This window comes from Choloepus didactylus, chromosome 2 (genome assembly GCF_015220235.1).
Source record: "Choloepus didactylus isolate mChoDid1 chromosome 2, mChoDid1.pri, whole genome shotgun sequence".
Classification (NCBI taxonomy): Eukaryota; Metazoa; Chordata; class Mammalia; order Pilosa; family Megalonychidae; genus Choloepus; species Choloepus didactylus.
In genome coordinates, this window is record NC_051308.1 from 127,980,155 (window position 1) to 128,003,852 (window position 23,698).

General features: G+C 48.6%; 1 protein-coding gene across 1 annotated transcript; it reads right to left on the reverse strand.

Annotated features, from left to right (window-relative positions):
* Positions 1-348: 348 nt before the first annotated feature.
* On the reverse strand, positions 349-14,909 carry WNT2B (Wnt family member 2B). Its single transcript, XM_037826368.1, has 5 exons — positions 14,350-14,909; positions 7,390-7,610; positions 6,076-6,353; positions 5,141-5,405; positions 349-1,160 (listed from the first exon to the last, which is right to left on the reverse strand). The coding sequence occupies exons 1-5, from the start codon at positions 14,535-14,537 to the stop codon at positions 931-933; spliced, it is 1,182 nt and encodes a 393-aa protein (XP_037682296.1). The 5' UTR covers positions 14,538-14,909; the 3' UTR covers positions 349-930.
* Between the last annotated feature and the right edge of the window lie 8,789 nt (positions 14,910-23,698).

The window sequence follows — 23,698 nt, forward strand, 5'->3', positions numbered from 1 at the left end:
TACCCTTATGCTTCCCATGGGACCTTGAGATCAGGCCTGCTTACCTTTTCCCACCCTTCACGAGTCTTATCTCTTACTTGGTGTTTTCCAAGCCTGGTTTACCACCAGAATAACTCATGGAAAGTAAATAAATAAATAAATCCCAAGGTCTAGTCTGACTTATTACTAAACTCTCTCCCAGGAGTATGCTAGTCTTCTAATGATCTGTTAGGCTTGGGACCCAGTACATACCACCTCAGTTTTAACAGGCAGCAAGTGAGCAAAAGAGGCAATGCTGTCTGATATACGTTGACAAGGAGAGAGAGAGAGAGAGAATGGGAGAGAATGTGTGTTTGTATCATTATATAATTTTTCCTTACAAAACACAGCAGTTAATAAACATATGAGCTTGTGAATGGCACCTTGTCCACTATGGCTAACTTGTCTAGCAGTCCCAGGCTCTTGATAGTGGAATAATGTTGTAGCCTAAAAGTTTCTTTTGGGGTAATGGGAAGTCTGCTTGAACTGACTCCAGGGAAGGTTTCATCTCTGTCCCATCTACCCTTAGCCAGGTAGGGACAAAAAGAAGCTCTCTTCAGGTACACATCCTCTTTACACAAGAAGCATCAGGAAGCCTGAGAAAAGGAAAATGAGCTTTGACCAGGTGCTTTAGTGCAACTCCTATCAATCCAAAGACTTCCTGCCTCTCCCACTCTCCTTTCTAACTTCCAGAGCGGGAACCAGGGAGCCACTCAGTTTCTTACATCCTCTGTCAACTCCTTCCCAGGGCTAAGGAACCGGCCAGGACACCAGGGCCTCTGGATATTCTCCAAGTACTTAAATAGAAGTGTAGCAGCCCAGAGTTGAGGATGGAGGAAGGTGTGCATGCAAGGATCTTGTGCTTTGGATTCGGGAGGTTTGAAGTGAGGGCCTAGTGAGGTATCCATGTGTTCAGGTCTGGTCCAGCCATTCTGCCTTCTTAGGGGCCTTGCAAGTATGGACGTCCACAGTGTTCCTGCATTCCTTGCACCGCACAGCACAGCACCAGTGGAATTTGCATTCACACTGGGTGACACGGGTAACGCGAGTTGTGTCGTACCCTCGGCCGCAGCACATGATTTCACAACCATCTGTCCCTTTAGATGTCTTACTGCAGACACGGCCTGCAGTACCTAGGGAACCTGGAGTGGGGAAGAGAAGGAGTGAGAACCAAGTTACCTCTTAACTTCAGTTTCTCTGAGCTCCCTTACCCACATCCTCATGAGAATTCCTTTTCCTAAGAATATACCCACTAGCCAGGATGATCATCTCCTCAATGCCCTCTTCACCAAGCTTGTTTCTCCCATAATCAAGATTCCTTAAAGGCCATTGAGTTCACCTGCAATTCCCTCCTGCCAATAAACATCTCCATATCCTCCTTAAAACCTAGCCTTAAAATGCTCATAATTGTTAACACTGTGGGTTTCTCTACTTTGTGTATGCTTGAAATTTTCTGTTAGAAGAAAAAAACAAAACAAAACAAAACAAAAAAAACAGAAAAAACAACTCTAGCCTGTAATTTATCTCTTCCAAAAAGTTTTGCCACAACTCTGGTCTTGCTTCCATTTGTTGTATTTTGGTCCTTAGTTTATATTTTAAGTTGTACTATATAGGGAAGCAGTATAGCATGGCTGTTAAAAGCAGGGGCCCTGATGGCAGATGGTCTGGCTTTAAATCCCAGTTCTGCCACTTATTTAGCTGTATGATTTGGCAAATTAATTAATCACTCTGGGCCTTAGTTTTCTCATCTGAAAATGAGCATATTAACAGCATCTAATGCAGTAGATTGTTATGTCATATCTATAGTCTCTGTTACACTGCCAAGGTGAACTGATTAGAATAACTGGCTGGCAGCATATCCCTAAGGAAGGAAAAGGGATTTTCTTGTCCTTACCCTCTTACAGTGGGAACTCTTAAAGGACAGGGATGATGTTATCCACCTACCTAGAGAATGCTCAGAACTCCATTCTGATTGGTTTCAGTAAGAAGAGATTCTTCCAATAAATCATAATATACTAGAATTTTGGATGGGAGGGACCCTATAGGGTATCTAGTTTAAGCCTTTTCCTTACTAATAAGGAAACTGACTCAGAGATGAAACCTGGAGGTTCAAGAGGGGGAACAGATCGATTTCTACAGCAGTAGTCTCCACATTCACTGCGACATGGGAAGAAAATGCTAGAACTTCTTCTATATCTGTTTTTTTATCTCATCAATTTAAAATACCTATTTTATATATTTTTTTATAATATACATACTAGTACAGTGGAAAACATTTATAAGTAAATATACAAAATTGGAAGTACATGCTCAAAATTTTCTAATGATAGGAGTACACATTCCAAAATATTAGGAAACTCCTGCTCTAGAGTGTGGGCTGACTGGGCCTTCTATACATGTCATTCTCCTAACTCCAAAGGCTGGATCTTTAGTCCTCTGGTGCACTCTGGAGCTGCACTCTCCAATATGGTAGTCACTAGCCACATTTGGTAGGTTTAAATTAATTAAAATTAAATTAAATTAAATTAAAAATTCACTTCCTTAGTTGCACTAACCATTTTTCAAGTGCTCAATAATCACATGTAGCCAGTGGCATAGTGCAGATATAGAACATTTCTATCATCATGGAAAGTTCAATTGCACAGTACTGCTTTGGAGAGAATTCCTGGCTCCCTTCTGGGATAACATATACCCTTTGAATTCCAGGTACCACTTTCGGTTTTATGAGAACTAATTTTATGCCTCTGAGAAAAAACAACACACAAATGATTCATTCTCCCTCCCAACTCTAGAGATCCTTCCCCAAAGTGCATTTTAAGTATGTAGTATAGGCTTACACTTCAAATTTCATGAAATTATTTCCAGGCATCCAAAGAATTATACCATGTGGAAAGAAATCAGACCTAGTGGCAGGGAATCACTAAGAGAATCAGAAGGGTCCTCCAATCTTTATTCTTCTAGTATCCTGCAAAGTACACAAAATTCTTTCTCTGTTATTTGGGTGGAGCCCCACCCTGTTTCTATGCCCAGTTTTGCTCCGAGCCACTTGACTCTCCAGGAACGACAGTGATGGGTGAAAACAAACAGTACTGAAGACAGCTGGGGGTTTTGGCTCCACCTCACTGACTGCTGAGTCTGCAGAAAAAAGCCTGGGAGCCCAATGACAGTAACCAAGGGAAGAGCAGTTCTATTACATTGCATGTCGTTCCTTGTTTAACCTGTCTGAACCTGAGGTATGAATCAAGATGGCAACTTCCACTTTCTTGAGGGAATACCATCTCACTTCCAGCTTCTCCAAGAATTCCACCACAAATATCTGGACAGACTGAAAAACCACCATTTGCTGTTTTCTGTCATTGATTGACGTTTGGTGGGGGTCTCTATTTTCCTTTCTTCCCCAAGCCCCATTTCAGGATCTACAATGGCAGTGCACTGGATAAAGCCTTTTCAAGGCCATTCATGGTCTGTTCCCAATCTGTCTTTCTAGCTTTAGCCTCGCTTACCCAAAACCTTCACTTGGTCAGATTGATCTGTTCCCTGTCTCCCTGGAACAGGTCATATGCTTTCCAGCCTACCATGATGCTCATATGCAGAGAATATCTGCCTGTTCTTCTCTCTTGCTAATAATCCTGACATTTCAAGGAGCAGCTTAAATTCCACATTTTCAAATAAACTTGTCTTGATTTCTCTGGTCTCTAGTGACTTCTCTTTTTTAATTCTTTTTTTTAATTGGAGAGGTCATAGGTTTACAGACAGATAATACAGAGTTCCCATATACCACGCTATTATTAACACTTAGCATGATTGTGGTACATTTGTTACAATTGATGAGAGAGCATTTTTATAATTGTACTATTAGCTATAGTCCATAGTTTACATTAGGGTTCACTGTGTTGTGCATGCCTATGTTGTTTTTTTTTAAATTTTTTATTCAACCTAAATTTTCCCCTTTTAACCACATTCAAATATATAATTCAGTGCTGTTATTTATGTTCACAATATTGTGCTACCATCACTACTATCCATTATCCAAATTATTCCATCAGCTCAAACAGAAATTCTGTACAATTTAAGCATTAATCCCCCATCTTCTACCCCCACCCTGGTAACCTGTGTTCTAATTTCTGACTCTATGAATTTGATTATTCTAATTATTTCAAATCAGTGAGATCATAAAATATTTGTCCTTTTGTGTCTGGCTTATTTCATTCAACATGATATCTTCAAGGTTCATCCATGTTGCTGCATGTATCAGAACTTCATTCCTTTTTATGGCTGAATAATATTCCATTGTTTGCACATACCACATTTTGTTTATCCATTCATTGGTTGACGGATACTTGGGTTGCTTCCATCTTTTGGCATTTGTGAATAATGTTGCTATGAACATCATTGCAAATACCTGTTCGAGTCCCTACTTTCAGTTCTTTTGGATATATACCTAGAAATGGGCTTACTAGATCATATGGTAATTTTATACTTAACTTTCTGAGGAACTGCCACACTGTCCTCCAAGCGGCTGCATCATTTTACATTCCAACCAACAATGAACAAGTGCTCCTATTTTTCCACATCCTCTCCAGCACTTATAATTTTCCATTTTTAAAAAATAATAGCCATTCTAGTGAGTGTGAAATGGTGTCCCATTGTGGTTTTCAGTTGCATTTTCCTAATGTCTAAGTGACTTCTGTTTTGCAGATGCATTTGTTTACCTGTTTATTACTTCTCATTCCTTTAGCTAGATTGTAAAGAGCCAAAGCTTAGGCCTACATCTTACGCTTCTGTGTAGCCCACACATTGCTCAGTGATGAAATGGGTGACTCATTAAACAGCTACTGAGTAGTGCCTACTGTATCACAGATGCTAGGGAGATAAAGGACTGCTTCATGACCTCAGGCCTCAAGAAGCTGAGTGACCTCTCCCCTTTGCTTGGGCAGCACTGGGCCTGGCAGACTGAGGAATAAGTCAACAATCTCATCACCAGGTTTTCATGGGGGAAGGAGGCTGACAACTCCCACAGAATCCTCTTCTCTGACTCCTGAAACTGAACAGACCACGATTAACCAGGGGTGTCTGCACTGAGGACTGGGGCTCAATGTCCCAGTCTGCTTTCCTCACTCACCTGCAGCCTTGTCTAAGACACAGTAGTCTGGGGAGTTGTCAAAGTAGACAAGGTCAGTCCGGGTGGCACGACGATAGCCTTGGCGGGCTGCTGTGAAGTTGGCACCATCCTGGGTGGCTGTCACCTGCACAGCCCCATCGTAGCGCCGCCGCAGGTAATCACCTGTGCGGCGGAAGTCTGAAAGTGCACGCCAGCAGGTACGCAGAGTACAGGAGCCACTCACCCCATGGCACTTACATTCCAGCTTCAAAAACCGTCGCACAGCCTAAGGGGGAGTGGGGTAGGCATGTAAGGAGGAGCAGCCAGTCAGGGTACTTTTCAGTCATCCCTACAGCCAAAAGAATGTGTGCTCTGAGTTTTGTCAGACATGGCCCTGGCTTACTGTGGTTGGTTGTTTTCTCCCCTATCGGAAACCACCCATCCTTCCTGATCAAGTTTTAAGAACCTCTTCTCTCAGGAGCAACAGTGCTTTTCTTTTCATGATGGCCCACTTGAACTTTAGAGCCACAGGATTCTGTCCATGATTACAATATGCTTATACATCCTCTAGTTTTCACGTGTTTTAGGGTGCCAGGTACCATGCCTTCTACTTTTGTAGCAGGCAGTTTTCCAGCATTGTTCTAGGCATACAGGAAGTTCTCAAATACCAGTGAATTGACTAAAGTCTTACCCTCTTCAGTCTCTATGGAGGCAGTTATTTCCCTTTTTTTTTCCTCTACCTTTTCCTGTCTTCCGCCTATGCAAAGACTATGTGCCTGGTTGAACCTAGGTATTCCCAAGCTCCCTTGCACTTAGTGCTTCTGCCCCAGGATGGTGGGACTTTTGGAAGTGATCCAGAAACCTTCAGCTCTTCCACCTTCACATTTAGTTCATGGTCACATATACTGGTCAACCCCAGTAAACATGAACATACATATACACACATGAACACTGACCGTGCGACCACAGCGGTTGTTATGTAAGTTCATGAGGGCTCGGGCATCCTTAAGCCTCTTTTCCTTGGCATCCACAAAGGCCTTGGCAAAGCGGATGCCATAGTGGATGTTGTCACTGCAGCCACCCCAGTCAAAGTCCCCACGTTGGTCATGGTGTCGGCCACGAGTATAGGGGTCACAGCTACACACACTCAGTTCACCCTGGCTACAGGCACGAGTGATTGCGTGAACCACCCCTGCTGACGAGATGGCATATACAAATGCTGCTTCTCGGCTGCCTAGAGAAAGAAAGGTAGAGGTGTGTTTCAGGAAAGAGACCTGTGCCTGTCTCCTTCAGCCCATAGAACCTCTGACTCTTAGATCTCTTCTTTTCTTAACTTTCCTTTCCCAGAGCCACTCCCAACATCCCCTTTACTCAGAGTGCCCTTCCATTCCAACCATTCCCGAGTGTCTGACCTCTTCCCCTCAGCCCTCACTATTCTCTTTCCACTTCTTTGTACATCTGACCCCTTGGACTGCCCTACACTCTTGCTTCCTGCTAAACTCCTTTGGTCCGTCCACTGAAAAGTTTCATAGTGAATCATCCCCTCCCACTGAGTGCCAGCCCTGGCTCAGTTAAGCCTGCCTCAGTCCACATTCCAGGACTTTTCAGACCTACTCTGCTGGACAGTTCCCCTACAATGGCAACCTCTACCCAGTTTGGAGACATGCTACCTTCTCCTGTCTGCTCTCCTTCCCTCTTTGCTCTTGGGGACTGATGAGTCATCACCCCTGTACCCCCAGAACCTCTGGATTCCCATCTCATTCTCTTTCTCCTAGTTTACTCTTTGGCTCTGCTTAGCTTTTTACTGAGCTGTGGCCAAGCCACTAACTCTCCAAATATTTACATATCACCTTTCTGTTTATCCCTTGCTCCCATTACTGCAGCATTGGGTTGAGGTTAGTGATGGTGGTGTAAGAGGAGAGCATCCATTCTTGGTCCTCTGCCTTACAGTGCATGGAAGGCCCCAGACTGGGGAGCAGGCTGGGGGTAGGGAGAGGTAGAGAATGGAGGAAGAAAACAGAGGTGCTAGGGAATGCTTTACCTTTGTCCCATCATCCCAGAACACTGGGATTTAGAGGGACCCCTGCCTACATATCTAAGCTACTGAGGGTCTGTTCCCAACTATATCCTGGGCTCTGCCCATAATTATTTTTCTAGCTATGAAGTAGTGTGCGGGAGGGAGAAGGGAGAATCATGCAACCCTCCCCCATTAACACCCCCACTCAAGCAAGAAAGGGAAGGAACTGCGGCAGGATGGAATTGACCCCTACTTCGAAGCATGACACGGCCAAAAACAGTGTGGTCCCGGTCCAGCGTGGTGCAGTTCCAGCGGTGATGGCGGAACTGGTGCTGACACTCCCGGATCCATTCTCGGGCACCCTCACCCACCGAGCGCATGATGTCTGGGTAACGCTGGCACAGCTGCCGCTGTCTGCTCACCAGACCAGGGATATTGTCACAGATCACTCGGGCCCCCAGTGCCCCGATGTACCTGCAAGGAGGAGACGGCCCTGTCAGAGCATCCTGGCCTGCCTTTCTGCATCAACTAGGGAGAATAAGAAAGGGGATTGGGGGGGGGGGGGGGTTGGAATGCAGACCTTGGAAGGATTCTTTCCCCTTCCCCCAACCCACATTCCCTGAGACTGATGGGTAGAACCATTCCCCACAAACTCTGGAGAAACACGGTTATGCAGTTGCAGAGATAATAACTGAGTGGTCTCCCACCATCACCAGTTCCCCAGCCAAAGGTGAAACGGATACACACTCCCAGAACACAGGCCAGGCATGTGTCACATACACAGAAGCTGTGGGCATATCACACAAACCCATTGCCTGTTTATTTAATAAACATGAAGAGCCTCACAGAAAAATAAACTGAGAAAACAAGGGTCTGAGACAACATTCTTACACTCAGCCCTGGAGACGGCACATCCTGCATGGCTGGTACATAAAGACATGGCTTGGGTAAGTGGGCTGGAGACAAGGGAGGGGCCAGTGGGAAGAGACATGGTGGACAATTTTGAGTAAGGTTTTCAGCTCTAGTCTGACCCATGTGGCTAAAAATCTTCATCCCAATCCTGAGGTCTGGGTAAGAAGACACCTTTCTTTCCAGGGCTTTTAAAATCATCCTCCCCAACCTTTAGAGCACCGTGTCCCCTGACAGCCCTGACATGGGCAGAGGGTCATTCTCAGAGGCTAAGAGAAAGCACCAGGGTGACTCCCCAAACTCCAGTCCTTCATTTGCCCAATATGAGCAATTATAAGATCAATTGGGGTGGACTTCTAGTAGGTTGCTAGAGTCATTCTCAAATTTCTTAAGGCATGATTTTCTCTTCCCTCAAACACTTTTTTTCTTCTTTTCTTTTTTTTTAATTCATTTTATTGAGATACATTCACATACCATGCAGTCATACAAAACAAAGCATACATTCAATTGTTCACAGTACCACCACATAGTTGTGCGTTCATCACCAAAATCAATCCCTGACACCTTCATTACCACATCCACAAAAATAACAAGAATAATAATTAAAGTGAAAAAGAGCAATTAAGGAGAAAAGAACACTGGGTGCCTTTTTGTTTGTTTGTTTGTTTTCTTCCTTCCCCCGTTTTTCTACTCATCCATCCATGAACTACACAAAGGGGAGTGTGGTCCATATGGCTTTCCCAATCCCATCGTCACCCCTCATAAGCTACATTTTTATACAACTGTCTTCGAGATTCATGGGTTCTGGGTTGTAGTTTGATAGTTTCAGGTATCCACCACCAGCTACCCCAATTCTTTGGAACCTAAAAAGGGTTGTCTAAAGTGTGCGTAAGAGTGCCCACCAGAGTGACCTCTCGGCTCCTTTTGGAATCTCTCTGCCACTGAAGCTTATTTCATTTCCTTTCACATCCCCCTTTTGGTCAAGAAGATGTTCTCCGTCCCAGGATGCCAGGTCTACATTCCTCCCCGGGAGTCATATTCCACGTTGCCAGGGAGATTCACTCCCCTGGGTGTCTGATCCCACGTAGGGGGGAGGGCAGTGATTTCAACTGCCCAGTTGGCTTAGCTAGAGAGAGAGGGCCACATCTGAGCAACAAAGAGGCATTCAGGAGGAGGCTCTTAGGCTCCCTCAAACACTCTTAACCCTGGACTCCGCCACAAGCCTCAGGAAGAACATCGCAGAGAGAAAACAAGATTATCACCTTTTCTTCCCAAGAGATCTGGCCCATTTATCCACTTCCTCCAGCCCAGCAGCCTAGCTCCACTTCTTACTCCTGTTTCAGATCTGCAGCCCCAGAAAACCTCCCTTGATTTGGTGGGAATTCTCTGTTCCTCTGCCCAAACAAATCAAAGGGATGCCTCTCTCCCCTTTTCTGAACAGGTGGGGACCAAGGAAGGCAGTTTGTACTGCAGACAGAAAAGATTTGGTCTGGGCTATGAACGAGCCTGTGGTTTGGGAACAACCCCAAATGGGCCTAGAAGTGGGTGAAAAGGGAGGGCAGCCAATGGGGGGAGGGGAAAAGCTAGACTGCCCCGGGCTTTATGCCCCTCCCTGCATTCCCACAGCCGGCCCTCACCCACAGACTGGATCACCACTGGTGACACCAACTCAAACAAACACAAGGGGGGCTGATGCTTGCCTCTTCGGGAACTCAGCAGAGCTGATGGGGCCCATCTGTCCCGGGGGAGGGGTGAGACGGCTGGCCCGCCGCTAACAAATCCCATGGAATCAGCATCCCCAGCACTGTCCATCAGGGCAACAGCTTCCAGGAACAAACAAAATAAACACCCCAGGCTGGGCCAGGCTGGAAAGGGCCGCCTGACGCACAGCCTGGAGTTACACCCACTGCTGTGGTGCTTTGTTTGGGGAATTAAGATGGTTGGAGTTGGACCTCATCCCTGTCTCACCACCATACTGCTTCCCCAGTTCAGCCCTGGAGTTCTGCTCTAGGCAATGGATGTTTGTTTTTTTTACTGGGGCTTGAGAGGAAGGGGGTTGGATGGAGAAGGGAGACCAATAATCCAGCCCTCATGAGACAGTCTGGAGTGAGGCAGGCCAAACTCTGGCAAAAAGTCCTTCCTGTGGTCTGACTTAAATCCATTCTGCTGCAGCCCACATTGGTCCTTCTTGTTATATCCTCACTGAGCATGGGAACATCTGTTCAGTATCTGAGATGAGATGATAATTAAATTTCTCTACTGCCACTTTCTATCCCACTAAGTAGTTGCTTCAAGACTAGAACATGGTGCTTTCCTGCTGGCCAGTGTAGTCAGTGTGGGGGCTGACCCTGAGACCACGCCCCCCTCAGTTCAACACTTGCCTATAAAATGCCTACCATGTGCCAAGCACTAAGCTTGTCTGTTAGGGGCGCAAAGATGTTTAAGACATCCCTGGTTCATTGTCTGGTAGAAGAAGCCAATGCTCCTAAACCTCTAGTTTTGTTTTCCCCTCTAGAGGTCACTTCCTTCCCAGATTCCTGTTCCAAAATGCCCTCTTAACCTGCTTTTGACAGATTCACATCCCTTCCTTTGACAAAGTGACTCATACCCTACTGTAGCCCCTTGCTACTCAAAGTGTGGTCCCCAGAATGGCCTGGGGATTTGTCAGAAATGCAGAACTTCAGGCTGCAACACAGCCTACTGAATCAGAATCTGTATTTTAAAAGATCCCCAGATGAGATAAAAACTAAATGACAAATAGGGTGGGATGGGGGGGATGGTTTGGGTGTTCTTTTTTTACTTTTATTTTTTATTCTTATTCTGATTCTTTCTGATGTAAGGAGAATGTTCAGAAATAGACTGTGGTGATGAATGCATAACTATATGATCATACTGTGAACAGTTGATTGTATACCATGGATGATTGTATGGTACATGAATATATTTCAATAAAACTGAATTAAAAAAAAAAAAAAAGATCCCCAGATGATTGGGATGGACCAAAAGTTCTATGAAGGCAGGGATTTTTGTCTATTTTTGCTCACTTTAGTATCCCCAGTACCTAAAACAGTGCACAGCACATAGTAGGTACTCAATAACTATTTGTTGCATAAACACCTAACCACTGGGATTCACCCCCAAGTTCCTCCTCCCCATAGCCATAAACTTAATTTCATTTACAGCTTTACTCCTTGTTGACATTGCCAGCCTATTTGCAGATGTTTTATGTTTGCATCCTTTTTAATGAGGCCAAGGATACCCCCTCCCCTTTATGTTTTTACAGCCCTTAGTGTACATGATTCAGCCCAGTCCATTTAGGGTTTTAAACACAGGGATGAAACTATTACCATCCCTGAATCTTCTCTTAATACAACAACATTTGTATAGTACTTTACAGTTCCCAAAACATCTTTTTGCATAAAAATCCTATGAGAAGATGAAGAAACTGAGGTTCAAAGAGATTAAGTGATTTACTCAAAGATACCCAGCTCTGTCCATAAGGCTAAGGGAGGAGAACCAGGATGAACCAAGGCCACCTGACTCGAAAATCCTAGCTCGTTTTCATTCCAGGGATTAGAGAGGCACATGGTGCTTAACCAGGAATAGACCAATCTGGATCTAAAATGTTGTGACCTTGAGCAAGTTTCTTACCACTCCCCTCCCATCCCTCACTTTCTTCATTTGTGAGAGGGAGATAATAATAGTACCTGCCTCACTGGATTACTTTGGGGATTGGAGAAGATGTTGCTTGTAAGGTGCTCAGCCTTGGTGCCTGGCATTTAATAAGGGCTCATTAAATGGCTGCTGTTGTTGGTACCAGTAATGCTAATTATTATACCACTCAGTGTCCCTTTCCCTTTGGGAGCCCATAAATATAGTCCTGCTCTTATTATTCCCTACTTCCAAACTGCAGGATGCAATGGGCCAGGGAAGCACATGACTTAGAAGCCCCCTATTTCTTGTTCTAGTTGTCACAGAATAAGAAGAGACCTCCTTCAGTTTAGGATGGGGTAAGGGAGTGGGTGTTTGGAGGCAAAGGGGAAGAATCGGGGACTGTGAGGAAGATCAGACTTAGCTGGTGATAGTGATGACCTCCTGCTCCCAAGTGGAACACAGACACACACAGGCAACAGGCATCCCTTCCAGGGGTTGTACAGAATAGCAATCTTGCTGTGGGGTGGAGGGAGGTCCTAAGGGAGAGAAACACCCTGGCAGTCTGACCAGCCTTTAGAAAGCAGCTTTTTACCTTGTCTCGGAAGTTATAACCCACTGAGACAGGCATCTGGGGTCTGCAGCTATGACAGGTGTGGGGTAAGAAAACTGAAATAATCTGTGTCCCCTTTTCCCATCCTGGCCCCATTTCTGCCTTATTGCATTTCACAGGGATTGCTTAGTCCCTCTGTGTATCACCTCCCCTCTAACACCCCTACCCCAAGTTCTTCCACTCAGGAGTTTTTCCAAAATCTTTAATAGGAACCATGTGTGTATGTGTGTGTGTGTGTGGGGGGGTAATAGAAGAGAAAGGAAAAGAGAAAAGGAATAGTGAGGGGAGAAAGGAGGTCATAGGAAGAACCCCAGCTAGGTCTTTAGGATCCTAATTTCAGAATGCTGAAAATTACCAGAGTGACACCTTCCTCACCCAAATACCAAGATGCCTTTCAAACTGGTAAGCAGTCATGAGTCCCAGAAGCATATTGCCATCTGGGACGGATAAAGATGTGCAGCATTCAACTCCTCCTCTCCTGACAGGGCCCTTGAAGACAGACGCAAGCCCCTGGCCAAGCCCAGCCCAGGAAGGTAAAGGGTGGCTTTGATCTAACCCTGAACTTTGAAAGGCTTTCTCTTCATTCCACTTCTTCCCTTTCCCTTTCCTAAGGAATGTTTCAAGCCAGATGTAAGATATAGGCCTCCCTGCTCCGCCATCCAGAACCCCCCTCCTTGCTTTCCCCAACACTGCAGAGATAAAAAAGATCCAAAAGGGAGATTTTTCTGAAACAGGAAAACAGGGATGGGGGTTGGGGACGGAGAGAGACGCATCTTGAAATGATAGGAATCTGCAGCCCAAGCTCGTTGGCCCCTCAGCCAGCTACCCCTCACCCTTCCAGCCAAGATTTCAAGTCAAGAGAAGAAAAGCCACAGGGTGCAAGGGGGAGAAGAGACCACACTATGTGGTGTGGTGTGTTTACAAGGGAGGAGGAGCAGAGTGGGGAAAGAAAGGGGGGGCACTGCCTGGGTAGAGAGGAGCCATAGTCCAGTCTGGAGGCCAGTTTGATTGGGGGGTGAAGAGGAAAGCTGAACCCAGTCTTTTCTCAGTCCAACTCCAGACAGCACCTCCTCCCCCCACCCCCCAGGGAAGCTGGGGGAGAGCAGCTAGTCTCCTGAGAGGAGAACATGAGTACAACCCAGGGCTGGTGGGGCACTAAGGAGGGGGGGTTCCAAAAAGAACAGATATCCTGTGGGTTTTTTACATCATTTGCCTCATCTGCCCTCTTGTGAAGTGTCAGGAATCTAAAGGCCTGCAAGAAAAGTCTAAGGAGAGGGTCTCAGTGTTTTGGAACTCCAGAAGCCTCTCACTCTTATTAGAGAGGAGAGATGGGAGATAGGTCCTCTGGAGAAGAAAAAGGATGAAGGGAGGGAAGCATCCAGGTTCAAAGTGACATCCTCAAAACTGTGGCTGCAGACAAATGCCTAGATTATGCAAACCCAAGTGTTTTGTTTGTTTTAATTGTGGGAGTTAATGGGGATAGTTTTTGCCTTCTTCCCATTTCTAAAGCTCGTGCTGTTTGCCACTGCTTCACCAAAGCCTTCCTGTGTCACCGGCTGGCGTGGACTAGCCAGCGGTCAGTCGGCACTTGCCAACTGTCCCTCTCTCCACCGGCCAGAGGCGACTTTAGGCGATCAGGGGACCCTGTCGAACCGCCACTGCAAGCCCAGGAAGGGCGATCCCACAGGTTCCTGGAATCCACCCTGGAAAGAAAATCGGAAGGTAGCTTCTATCCGTTAGGGGCCTGAGCTAAGATAGAGGGGGAACAACTTAAAGGGCCTGGAGAGCCTGGACCGCGGCGAGTCTTTGCTCCAAATGCTCAGCGCCCTCCTCACCGGGCGGGGAAGACGCGGAGCCCTCTGGAATACTTCGGCATCAGCTGTCCGGCTCTTGCGCCTCGCACCCGCCACTCCGCGACTTCGGTGACGGTCCTGACCCGATCGCCTCTAACCCGGTGCCGGGAGCTCCATAATTCCTCCAGGCGCCTCTGGCCTCTCCGACCCAGCGCCTCACCCGCCCGGCCCCAAGAGCCACACTCACCACCAGGACGTGTCTACGCTGGCCGGCAGCGTCAGCAGCAGCAGCAACAGAAGGCAGGCAAGGCCTAGACGGGCCGACACCCCGGAGCCTTCGGGGGCCGCGGGTCTGGACACGGGCGCTAGGACAGGGGCGCGAGAGCGCCGAGAGGGGAGCTGCGCGGCTTCCTCTGCACCACCGGGCCTCAGCATAGCTCCCCCAAGACGCTCCCGCTGCGCGGCCCGGGGTGGGGGCGTGAACTGGGCACCGGCTGGTGGAACTCAGGCTGCTCCCACCTCAGCCCCCTGGGGGGCCATGGGGTTCGCCGGCAGCTGGAGACCTGGAATCCAGGAGCCGGACGCAGGGTCCCAGAGAAGAGCCTAAGGAGCGGTGTGCGCAGGTCGACGACGGCGCGCGGAGCCCGGAGTAAGGGGCTCGCTTCCTGGGCTCTGGGTGCGGTGTCAGGCGGTCGGCTGCACGGAGTGGGGCTGCGGGTCGGGGGTGCAGACAGCCCCTCAGGCCGCGGGCTCTCATTGGACGGCGCGGGGCGGGGCCGAAGCCGGGGACACGCGCGGCGCTTAGAGCAGCTCCGCCCGCGCCGGCCCCCGGTGCTCCGCGGCGCCCTAGGTGCGGCGGCCGCCTCCTCCCCTCAGGAGCTCCCGCGCGGCCCCGCACCGCACCCCCACCTGCTCCGGAGGGTTGTGTCGGGGCGCAGCGGCGCCCTTCAGTACCCAGAGCCCCAGTCCCCGCTGACACCGCGCCACCGGGTCCTAGCGCCCCTCATGCACAACCCCAACTTCGGGGGGTGATGACCAGGCGCGCGGATTAGGACGGAGTAGAAGCAGACACTTTTCTCTGTCCCCCGTTCTACAGTGACACTAGAGTTGAGCACGGAGGACGCACTCAGTTTCTCGGACCTCTCTTTCCATTCATGCGCTTCTGTGAAATGGGCAGAATCTTGTCTCTGCCACAGGGAGCTGCGAAAGGATAACTCCCTTTTCAGCGCTGTATCTGAGGGCTCTATGGGCGAACGGTTTCAGGTGGGGGCTTCTCTCACTTAGGGCTCCGCGCTCCTGGTTCCTCCAACCCATTGCTCCTCCTTCCCACAACTGCATTTAGACCTGGCTCCCACCGGTCTGCCCCGCCCGGCTGCTCCCCCGGGAATCGAAGGCCGACTCGGAGCTGGTAGCACCTGCGGACCCGGGCGCGAACTCCCCGCCCTCACAGCCAGGGCTCAAGCAGAGCTCAGTCTCTCCTTGCTCCCGTAGTTAGTGCCTTGGTCCCCCATCCCCTCAGGCGGGGTTGCGAGTATGAAAGAATCAGAAACAGCTGGACGGCTTTTTCCGAACAGGAGGCCAGGGTGGGGGTCCTGCTGAGCCAGTGGAAGCCCCGGAGCCGTTTCTTTCTTGCTCCTTTCCTCCTCCCCACTGTTTCCTGATTTCCCCCTACAGCATAAGGACTGGGGGCGGTAACTCGGGAAATGGGGTCGGGTTTTCTGCCAAAAATGACTCCCCTCCCTTCTCCCCTGCACTTCCCGGGCTAGCAGGTAAGCCCTGGGGGCAGAGTGGCCCTTACTGAGGCCTAAACATTCTTTTTAAAAACCCGACCTTCCAACTTCATGAAAGTTCGCCAGAGGTTTGACTTAACCCCTCCTTCAGCCTCAGTTTCTCCCTCCTAGCCCCTGGTTCCCAGGTGTCTTTTTGCGTCTCTCCCACGCGATTTATCTAAACTATAAAGTCCTGGTATAAACAACGCGCTGGAAACTGCCCACCCCTCTCAACCCCAAAGGCCTTGGTAGAGGGGACGGGGGTGGGGTGGGGAGGTGGATGTTAGAGAGCCCTGAGTGTGTGCGGACAGGGCGCAGCTGGCTGCAGGAAAGCTGCGGACATCACAGAGGCAGAGGCAGGGAAGAAGAATTCAGAGGGACCTTTGTCTCCACTCCCCACTTCTCACTCCTTCATCCGCCCTCTCTGTGGAAGGGAATGGAGTGCATTCATTAATTCAACAAATATTTATTTATTCCCTACCCTGTGTCAGGACTGTGCTAGGCACTGAGGACACATCAGTGAACAAAGCAAAACAAAACAGTTTCTGCCCTCATGGAGTTTATATTCTATTGGGGGAAGAGAGGTAATAAACAGTAAACATCTTAAGTAAAACATATAGTATGTTAAAAAGTGATACGTGCAAAAAAAAAAGAAAGTGCGGGAGGTGAGGGGATGAACCATGCAGATTCTTGGTGAAGAACATCCCAAGCAGAGGGAACACCAGTACAAAGACCAAAGACAGCCAAGAGGCCACCAGCTGCAGCAGTTAGCTAGAGTGAAGGAAAGCAGTTCGGATGGTGGACGGGTCAAGGTGCCCACCCTAGGAGGGGGTGGAGAGTGGGGGTGAGGGGGTGGGAGAAGGTTGAATACAGAGACCAAGCAAAATCAGCATGCCAGCCACAGGGACTCCTACCATATCCTTCCTGCCCAGCCAGCTGACCCCTCTTCCCACCTTCTCTCTCTTTCTCTCTCATTCTTGGAGGCTTGAATTGGCCCTTAACTTTCCTTAGAAAGGAGCAGACCCTATGCTGGGCTTCGCTGAGAGGGGCAGAGGGAAGAGGAGTGGGCCCAGACTCATTACTGCCTAAGCCGCTTTCCTTGGACCACACATTCACCTCCTCCCAACCCAGCCTCACCCCCACCCCCCAACACTGGGCAGCAGTCTGCAAGCTCCAGCAGCCTCTCCCAGACTCCCCTGAGAGCTTAGACCTGGGTGTGACTCTGGCCCTATGCTTATTTCTACATATGGGCCTGGGGTTGTGGGGTGGGGAGCAGGAGATGATCACATCAGTCCTAATCATGCATGGACTCACCCATATGGGCCCCAAACTCACTTCTGAGGCCCCTTCTTTGGCTTCAGCTATCTTCATAGTCAAATGGGACTATGTCTTGGCACAACACAGATGTCAACTATTAAAGTATGGTTCTGAGCTAAGAGGACCCCAGAAACATCAGCACCCCTAGAAGGGTCACCTCTGCCCTAGAGTGGATGGCCCAGGATGGGGCTTTGCTCCTTCCTCTTCTGCTTTCCCTCCCCTCTGAGCCCCCAGCTGCCCTGGAGGAACCCCAGGCTGTGCGAGCCAGCTGACTGCGAGAGCTGCACTCAACCACTTAACGAGAGAACAAATACGGAGCCAGAGAAGAGGTTTTCCGGGATCTGCCACTTTGGAGCTTCAAATCTGAAAATAAACTTCCAGTCTCAAGGTCTTAGACAATATTGGAGGGCTCAGCTCCTCACGCAAGGGCCTGTGGTGGGGCTTGCAGGCAGAGTCAAGGCCAGCAGCTCAGACTAACCCCTGACCTGCTCCTCCTGTTCATCTTCCCACCCCCATGGCAGCTCATAGGAGCCAAGGGAGAAGTCATTGATTTGGGAGTCAACCTCTCATCTGGAGGGCCCTGCATGGAGTCAAGTCAGCACTTACTGAGCACCTGCTGAGTGCCCAGCCCAGGTCAGAGTATCCTAAATGACACACAGGAGTGAAAGGGTCTTACTCCCAAGTCATTTTCATGCAAATACAATAAAACCATCTGAGGATGGCAGGCTAGGCTCTGCTGGGGTTTGAGACTGCGTGCACTGCCATCAGCAGAGACCTGAGAAAGAATCCCAGACACCCCAAGGCTGCCAGATTCCCCAGGGCTTCCAGCAGGATGGCTTCTACCCAGTCAGCAAAGCTGGGATTTCCCCCTTCAAGGTGGCATCACAGAAGTGGGTGTCCAAAGGAGAATGATCCCCTCTCACTCTTGATATCTCACCTCATGCTGTGCTTCCCCAAGGGGCCACTTAGACTTAAGATTCATCTTTCACTCCATCCTCAGCAGTGTATGGCTGTATGATTTTGCATTTTTACTGGCGCTGGGATGGGAGTGGAGATGAGCTAAGGGGAGCTCGGGTGTGGGTAAACAGCTCTTACTCCGCCCTGGTCTAGAAGCCAACCCCTTCCCTGGGCCTCTTTGGCGATGACCTTCTCTCTTTCCTGGTGGGTGGGAGGTGGTGTGGATGGTAATGAGCAGAGAGAAAGGCCAAGAAGGGGCTGGGGGGAGGTTTGGATGGGAGTCAAGGAATTCCTGAGACTGCTGCTTGCACAAGGGGCCCTGAGATGCCTTTCCTGAGATTTCTTTGCTAACCGAGGCAGGTCTTATTTGAAACAGGGCCAGGTTCACACAGGCCACTAAACCCCTGCTACCCCAGGCAGATGTCTGGGGAAGAGAAGGGAGCTTCGGAAGAACCCAGGGGCTTTTAGGGAGGTGGGGATCCACGCTTTATGCAGAGCCTGGCTGTCCTCTCCTTGCTATTTATGAGTTCCCAGGTGAGGCGTGGAACGTGGAATATGTCTCACAGAGGCCGGACCAAGCGGACTTTGGAAGGAAGGAGGGTCCAGCCGCAACCCAGCATAGGGAGCTTGGAGGAGCAGGACTAGGGAGAGGGTACCCCCCCCCCACTTCTCCCAGGCAATGGCTGAACAGGAGGGCAAGCTGCTCCCCAGAGGGACCAGGGAGAAAGGGAGAGAGGGAACTAAGGGAGAAGGGGAAGGAGTAGAGGAAGCTTTGTGGAGGGGAGGGGTAGGCGGACCATGGGGGCGGGACAAGGGGTCTGGAGCCTTTAAACACTTCGGTTGTAATCAGATTGGAGTCACGCGGTTGGCGGGCAGACGGCCATCCTGGGCCGGTGGCCCAAGTTCTGTGTGAGGCCAGTGGGCGTGCTGCTGGGATCCTGGGTGGTCACTGACCAGCCTCTCCTCAAGGGAGGGTGGTTCCCACTTTGTCCTCAGCACCCCCTCTCCCTATCTGCCTGTATCAAATAAGCTAAGAACTGAGCTCTCTTTTCCTCCCCACCACCTGTCCTGGGCCCCAGAATGATCTGGAAGTGAGACTTGCTTCCAATAGACGAAAATCTGCAGCACCTACTATCTGCTCTGCTTTAGATCTGCTTCCCTCTGTTTGCCTTGCCTCTTGCCCTCTTGTTATCTCCATTTCTCTTCTCTACGTCTCCATCTCTCCAGGTCTCTCAATAGCTCCCCCCACCACTCATGTTTTTGTAATACTGTCTGGTCCTATCTCTCTCTCTCTGTGTTTGTTTCTCTGTCTCCATTTGTCTGTCTGTGGATCTATGTCTGCCAGCCTTTCCCCTCTGTCTGAACAGCTGCCTGTCCCTCTCTTTCTGAATACCTGTCTCTTGTCTCTAGCTGCCTCTTTCTGTCACCCTGTCAGTCTGTGTCACTCCCTGTCTCTCAGTGTGTCTCTCTCTATGAATCTGTACACTTGTCTCCATCTCTCCCTTCTTTACTCTCCCCATCTATCGCTCTCTCTTTTCTGAGCCCCTATGGCTGTCATTCTTAATCTTCCTCTTTCTGTTTGTCCCTGTGTGCCTCTACTTATTTCTCTCTGTGTATATCTTTTTTCTCTTTGTCTGTCTTTCTCTTGGCCTCTTTTTCACACCTACCTCTGCAATCCCTGCAACCCAGTGCAAAGTGCTCTGGGCTGAAAGAAATCATAATACCCTACTTTTCACCCCAACTCAGCCATGCACTTTTTTGCATGATTTTGTGCAAGTCACTTTCCCACTCCAGGCCTCAGTTTGCTCACTGGTGAAACAAGCAGGGTAGATATCTAGTTTCCTATGTGGAGGCCTCTTTCTGCCTTTATCTCTCTCATTTCTTGTAGCACAGGCTACCCCATTGCTCTCCAAGGCCTCTGCTTCTCTTCCTAAATTTGACCCTGAAGTCAGGACTCTAGCATCCTAGGAACCTCAGAGAGGAGGGGTCTCTTGTACTGTCAGCCAGCAGGCCCCCAAAGGAGGATTCCTCACTCCTTCATCCCCTTAAACATCAGGGTAGACCAAGGTCCCTTTCTGGGGCCATATCTGGGATACAAACCAGATTAGCTCATCTCTCTAATCCTCTTTGTGCTGGGGCCTCTGCCAGGCAGGGACACCCACGGCGCAGAGCTGTGTGTGTGTGTGTGCAGATTCTTGGAAAAGGCAGGATACTGAAGATTCTCCTCCCTCTGTTACCCCTTCCTGCCTGAAAATCCCAAATCAACAACCCTTACTGAATAAGAAATCCCATTAGACTTGAGAGAAGTCAGGTTTTTCATAGTCCCAGCCTGGCCTTTCCCCACCCCTCCCCCCTTCTCCTGGCTACAACCTCTCTAGGGCTGTAGAAGTCATTCCAGCTACACCCCTGTTCCGGAACAGCCCAGAACCCAACCTCTTTCACACATAACCCATGGAGTCTGTGTGTCTATTCTTCTCCAGTCATTAGAGGAGGACTTTCAATCCCTTCTTGAAAAGCCTGGAGTGTCCGGCAAGACACAGGGAGTCGGAGGCCTGCAGCCCCTCTCCAGAGTTTTTTTGGAGAGGTCTCTCTTGGTTGACAAGATCAAAGCATTCTCTCTGCCAAATCATTATCTTATTTTCGAGGCAATTACAGAACTTATTGTATCAATTAGCCTGGTCTCCAGCTGCAGCCGTTTATCTCGGTCTGTCTTGCTCTTGCGGAGGAAAGACTCTGCCCCGCCCAGGCCAGTCCTGCGCACGGAGGGCGGGGTTCAGGGCCGGGCCCGGGGAGCTGTCCTCCTGCTTTCAGCAGGGGACGAGCCCCGGGAGCGCCAGGGGGGGCGCGCTGCCGCCGAAAGGAGAACCGTCCTAGGATCGCCTTTTCCCGCGCGAGCTACACCTGCGCGCCGGATGCGGCCCTGGAGGGCGAGCAAACGGAGCCAGGAGTGAAGAGGAGACTTCTCAGGACAGGGCCGGGACTCTGCAGAGGAGAAGGCCGAGCAGAAGCCAAGATGCCCGACCCCTTCCCAACTCGGCGGCGGGGTACTCGCTCCGTGGGCCGGGCGCCCCGCCGTGGCCTCTGCAGGAAAGGCATGGCCCAGCCAGCTCCCCGGGGTCTCCCGGGGACCCCAGCGTTTCAGACCAGGAGAAGATCTTACAGGTGGGCATGGCTCGGAGAAGTGGGCATGGCTCGGAGAAGTGGGCGTTCCCCGGGTGCCCGAGTGTGGCCTCTGCTTCTGCTGCCTCTGTAGCCCCTTCCTGCAGAAAAACCAGGTTCACACCTGGCGTTGGAGTAAGGTGGGGTTCCTTAGAGTAGCGGGTCTCAAATTTTTGGTCTCGGGACCGTTTTATACTCTGGAAAACTATGGAGACCCTCAAAAGCTTTTGTATATGTGGGTTATATCTATCCACCTTAAAAATTAAAACAAACCTAGGAGCCAACTGAAGGAGCTTCCAATGGGCAAAGATGGACCATTCTGAGCAAGAAAATAAAGTAGTATTGGATTATAGTTAAAAGTATAAAATAAATATCCACGAGTCCCTAATGATATACATAAATTGTTGAATAAATAAATAGGGGAGTGGCAACGTGGAATATGACTCCCGGGGAGGAATGTAGACCCGGCATCGTGGGATGGAGAACATCTTCTTGACCAAAAGGGGGATGTGAAAGGAAATGAAATAAGCTTCAGTGGCAGAGAGATTCCAAAACGAGCCGAGAGATCACTCTGGTGGGCACTCTTACGCACACTTTAGACAACCTTTTTTAGGTTCTAAAGAATTGGGGTAGCTGGTGGTGGATACCTGAAACTATTAAACTACAACCCAGAACCCATGAATCTCGAAGACAGTTGTATAAAAATGTAGCTTATGAGGGGTGACAGTGGGATTGGGAATGCCATAAGGACCAAACTCCACTTTGTCTAGTTTATGGATCGATGTGTAGAAAAGTAGGGGAAGCAAACAAACAGACAAAGGTACCTAGTGTTCTTTTTTACTTCAATTGCTCTTTTTCACTCTAATTATTATTCTTGTTATTTTTGTGTGTGTGCTAATGAAGGTGTCAGGGATTGATTTAGGTGATGAATGTACAACTATGTAATGGTACTGTAAACAATCGAAAGTACAATTTGTTTTGTATGACTGCGTGGTATGTGAATATATCTCAATAAAATGATGATAAAAAAAAAAAAAAAAAAAAAAGAAAAAAAAAAATAAATAGGGGAGAAGAGACAGAAATCCCATGTAGAAGAATTCCAAATAATTTATGTCGATACTTTGCCCTCAAGGAAATGGAGCATAATTCCCCACTCTTAAAGTGTTAAGTGCACAGTGGCTTCCTTCCAAAGAGTGCAGCATGGAAAGAGGGACAAAAGGAATAACCTTTGTGCTGGTTTGTATATATTATGTCCCCCAGAAAAAGCCATATTCTTTAAAGCATTCTTGTGGGGGCAGACTTATTAGTGTGAATTGGGTTGGAACCTATTGGTTCAGTGTCCATGGAGATGTGACCCACCAGACTGTAGGTGATAACTCTGATTGGATAATTTCCATGGAGGCATGGCCCCACCCATTCAGTGTGGGCCTTGTTTAGTTTACTGGGGAACTAAACAAGCTCAGACAGAAGCTCATAGCTAGCTGGAGCTGAGACAGACATTTTGAAGGCGGCTGTTGGAAGCTGATGCAGGTATTTTGGAGAAGGTCATTTTGACCTGGGAGCAAACAGACGCCAGCCACATGCCTTCCCAGCTAACAGAGGTTTTCCAGATGCCAATGGCCTTTCTCTAGTGAAGGTACCCTTTGTTGATGGACACCTGATAGCCTTAAGACTGCAACTGTGTAACCAAATAAACCCCCTTTTATAAAAGCCAATCCATTTCTGGTGTTTTGCATTCCAGCAGCATTAGCAAACTGGAACAACCTTACAGTAGAGAAAACTGGCAAACCCTACCTCAGCTGGTGATCAAGGTCAACATCAACAGTGATGAGTCATGTTGACAGCATGTGTACCCTTGATATGAAGGGATGAGAATGGCACATTATTTCTGTGGTCTTCCTCCCCCCAAGCCCATACCCTTGTGAGAAAAATATTAAACAAATCCAATAGGTGGCCATTCTAAAAAATACCTGGTCAGTACTCCTCAAAACTGTCTAGGTCCTCCAAAACAAGGAAAGTCTGAGAAACTGTCACAATCAGAAAGAGCCTAGGAAGACTTGATGACTAAATGTAATGTGATATCCTGGTTTGGGTTCTGGAACCGAAAAAGGGCATAGGTTTAAAGTAAGGAAATCTGAATAAATTACGGGCTTTAGTGAATAATAATGTATCAATATTGGTTCACTAATTATGACAAATATTCCATACTAATGTAAGTCATCAATAATAGGGGAAACTGGGTGTGGGATATATGGGAACTCTGTACTGTCTTTGCAATTTTTCTGAAAATCTAAAACTGTTCTAAGAAATTAAAGGCCATTACAAAATTAAAAGAGACATTCAGAATATTTATTTAAATTCATTTTAAAATGGTAATGATAAGCCCAATACTTG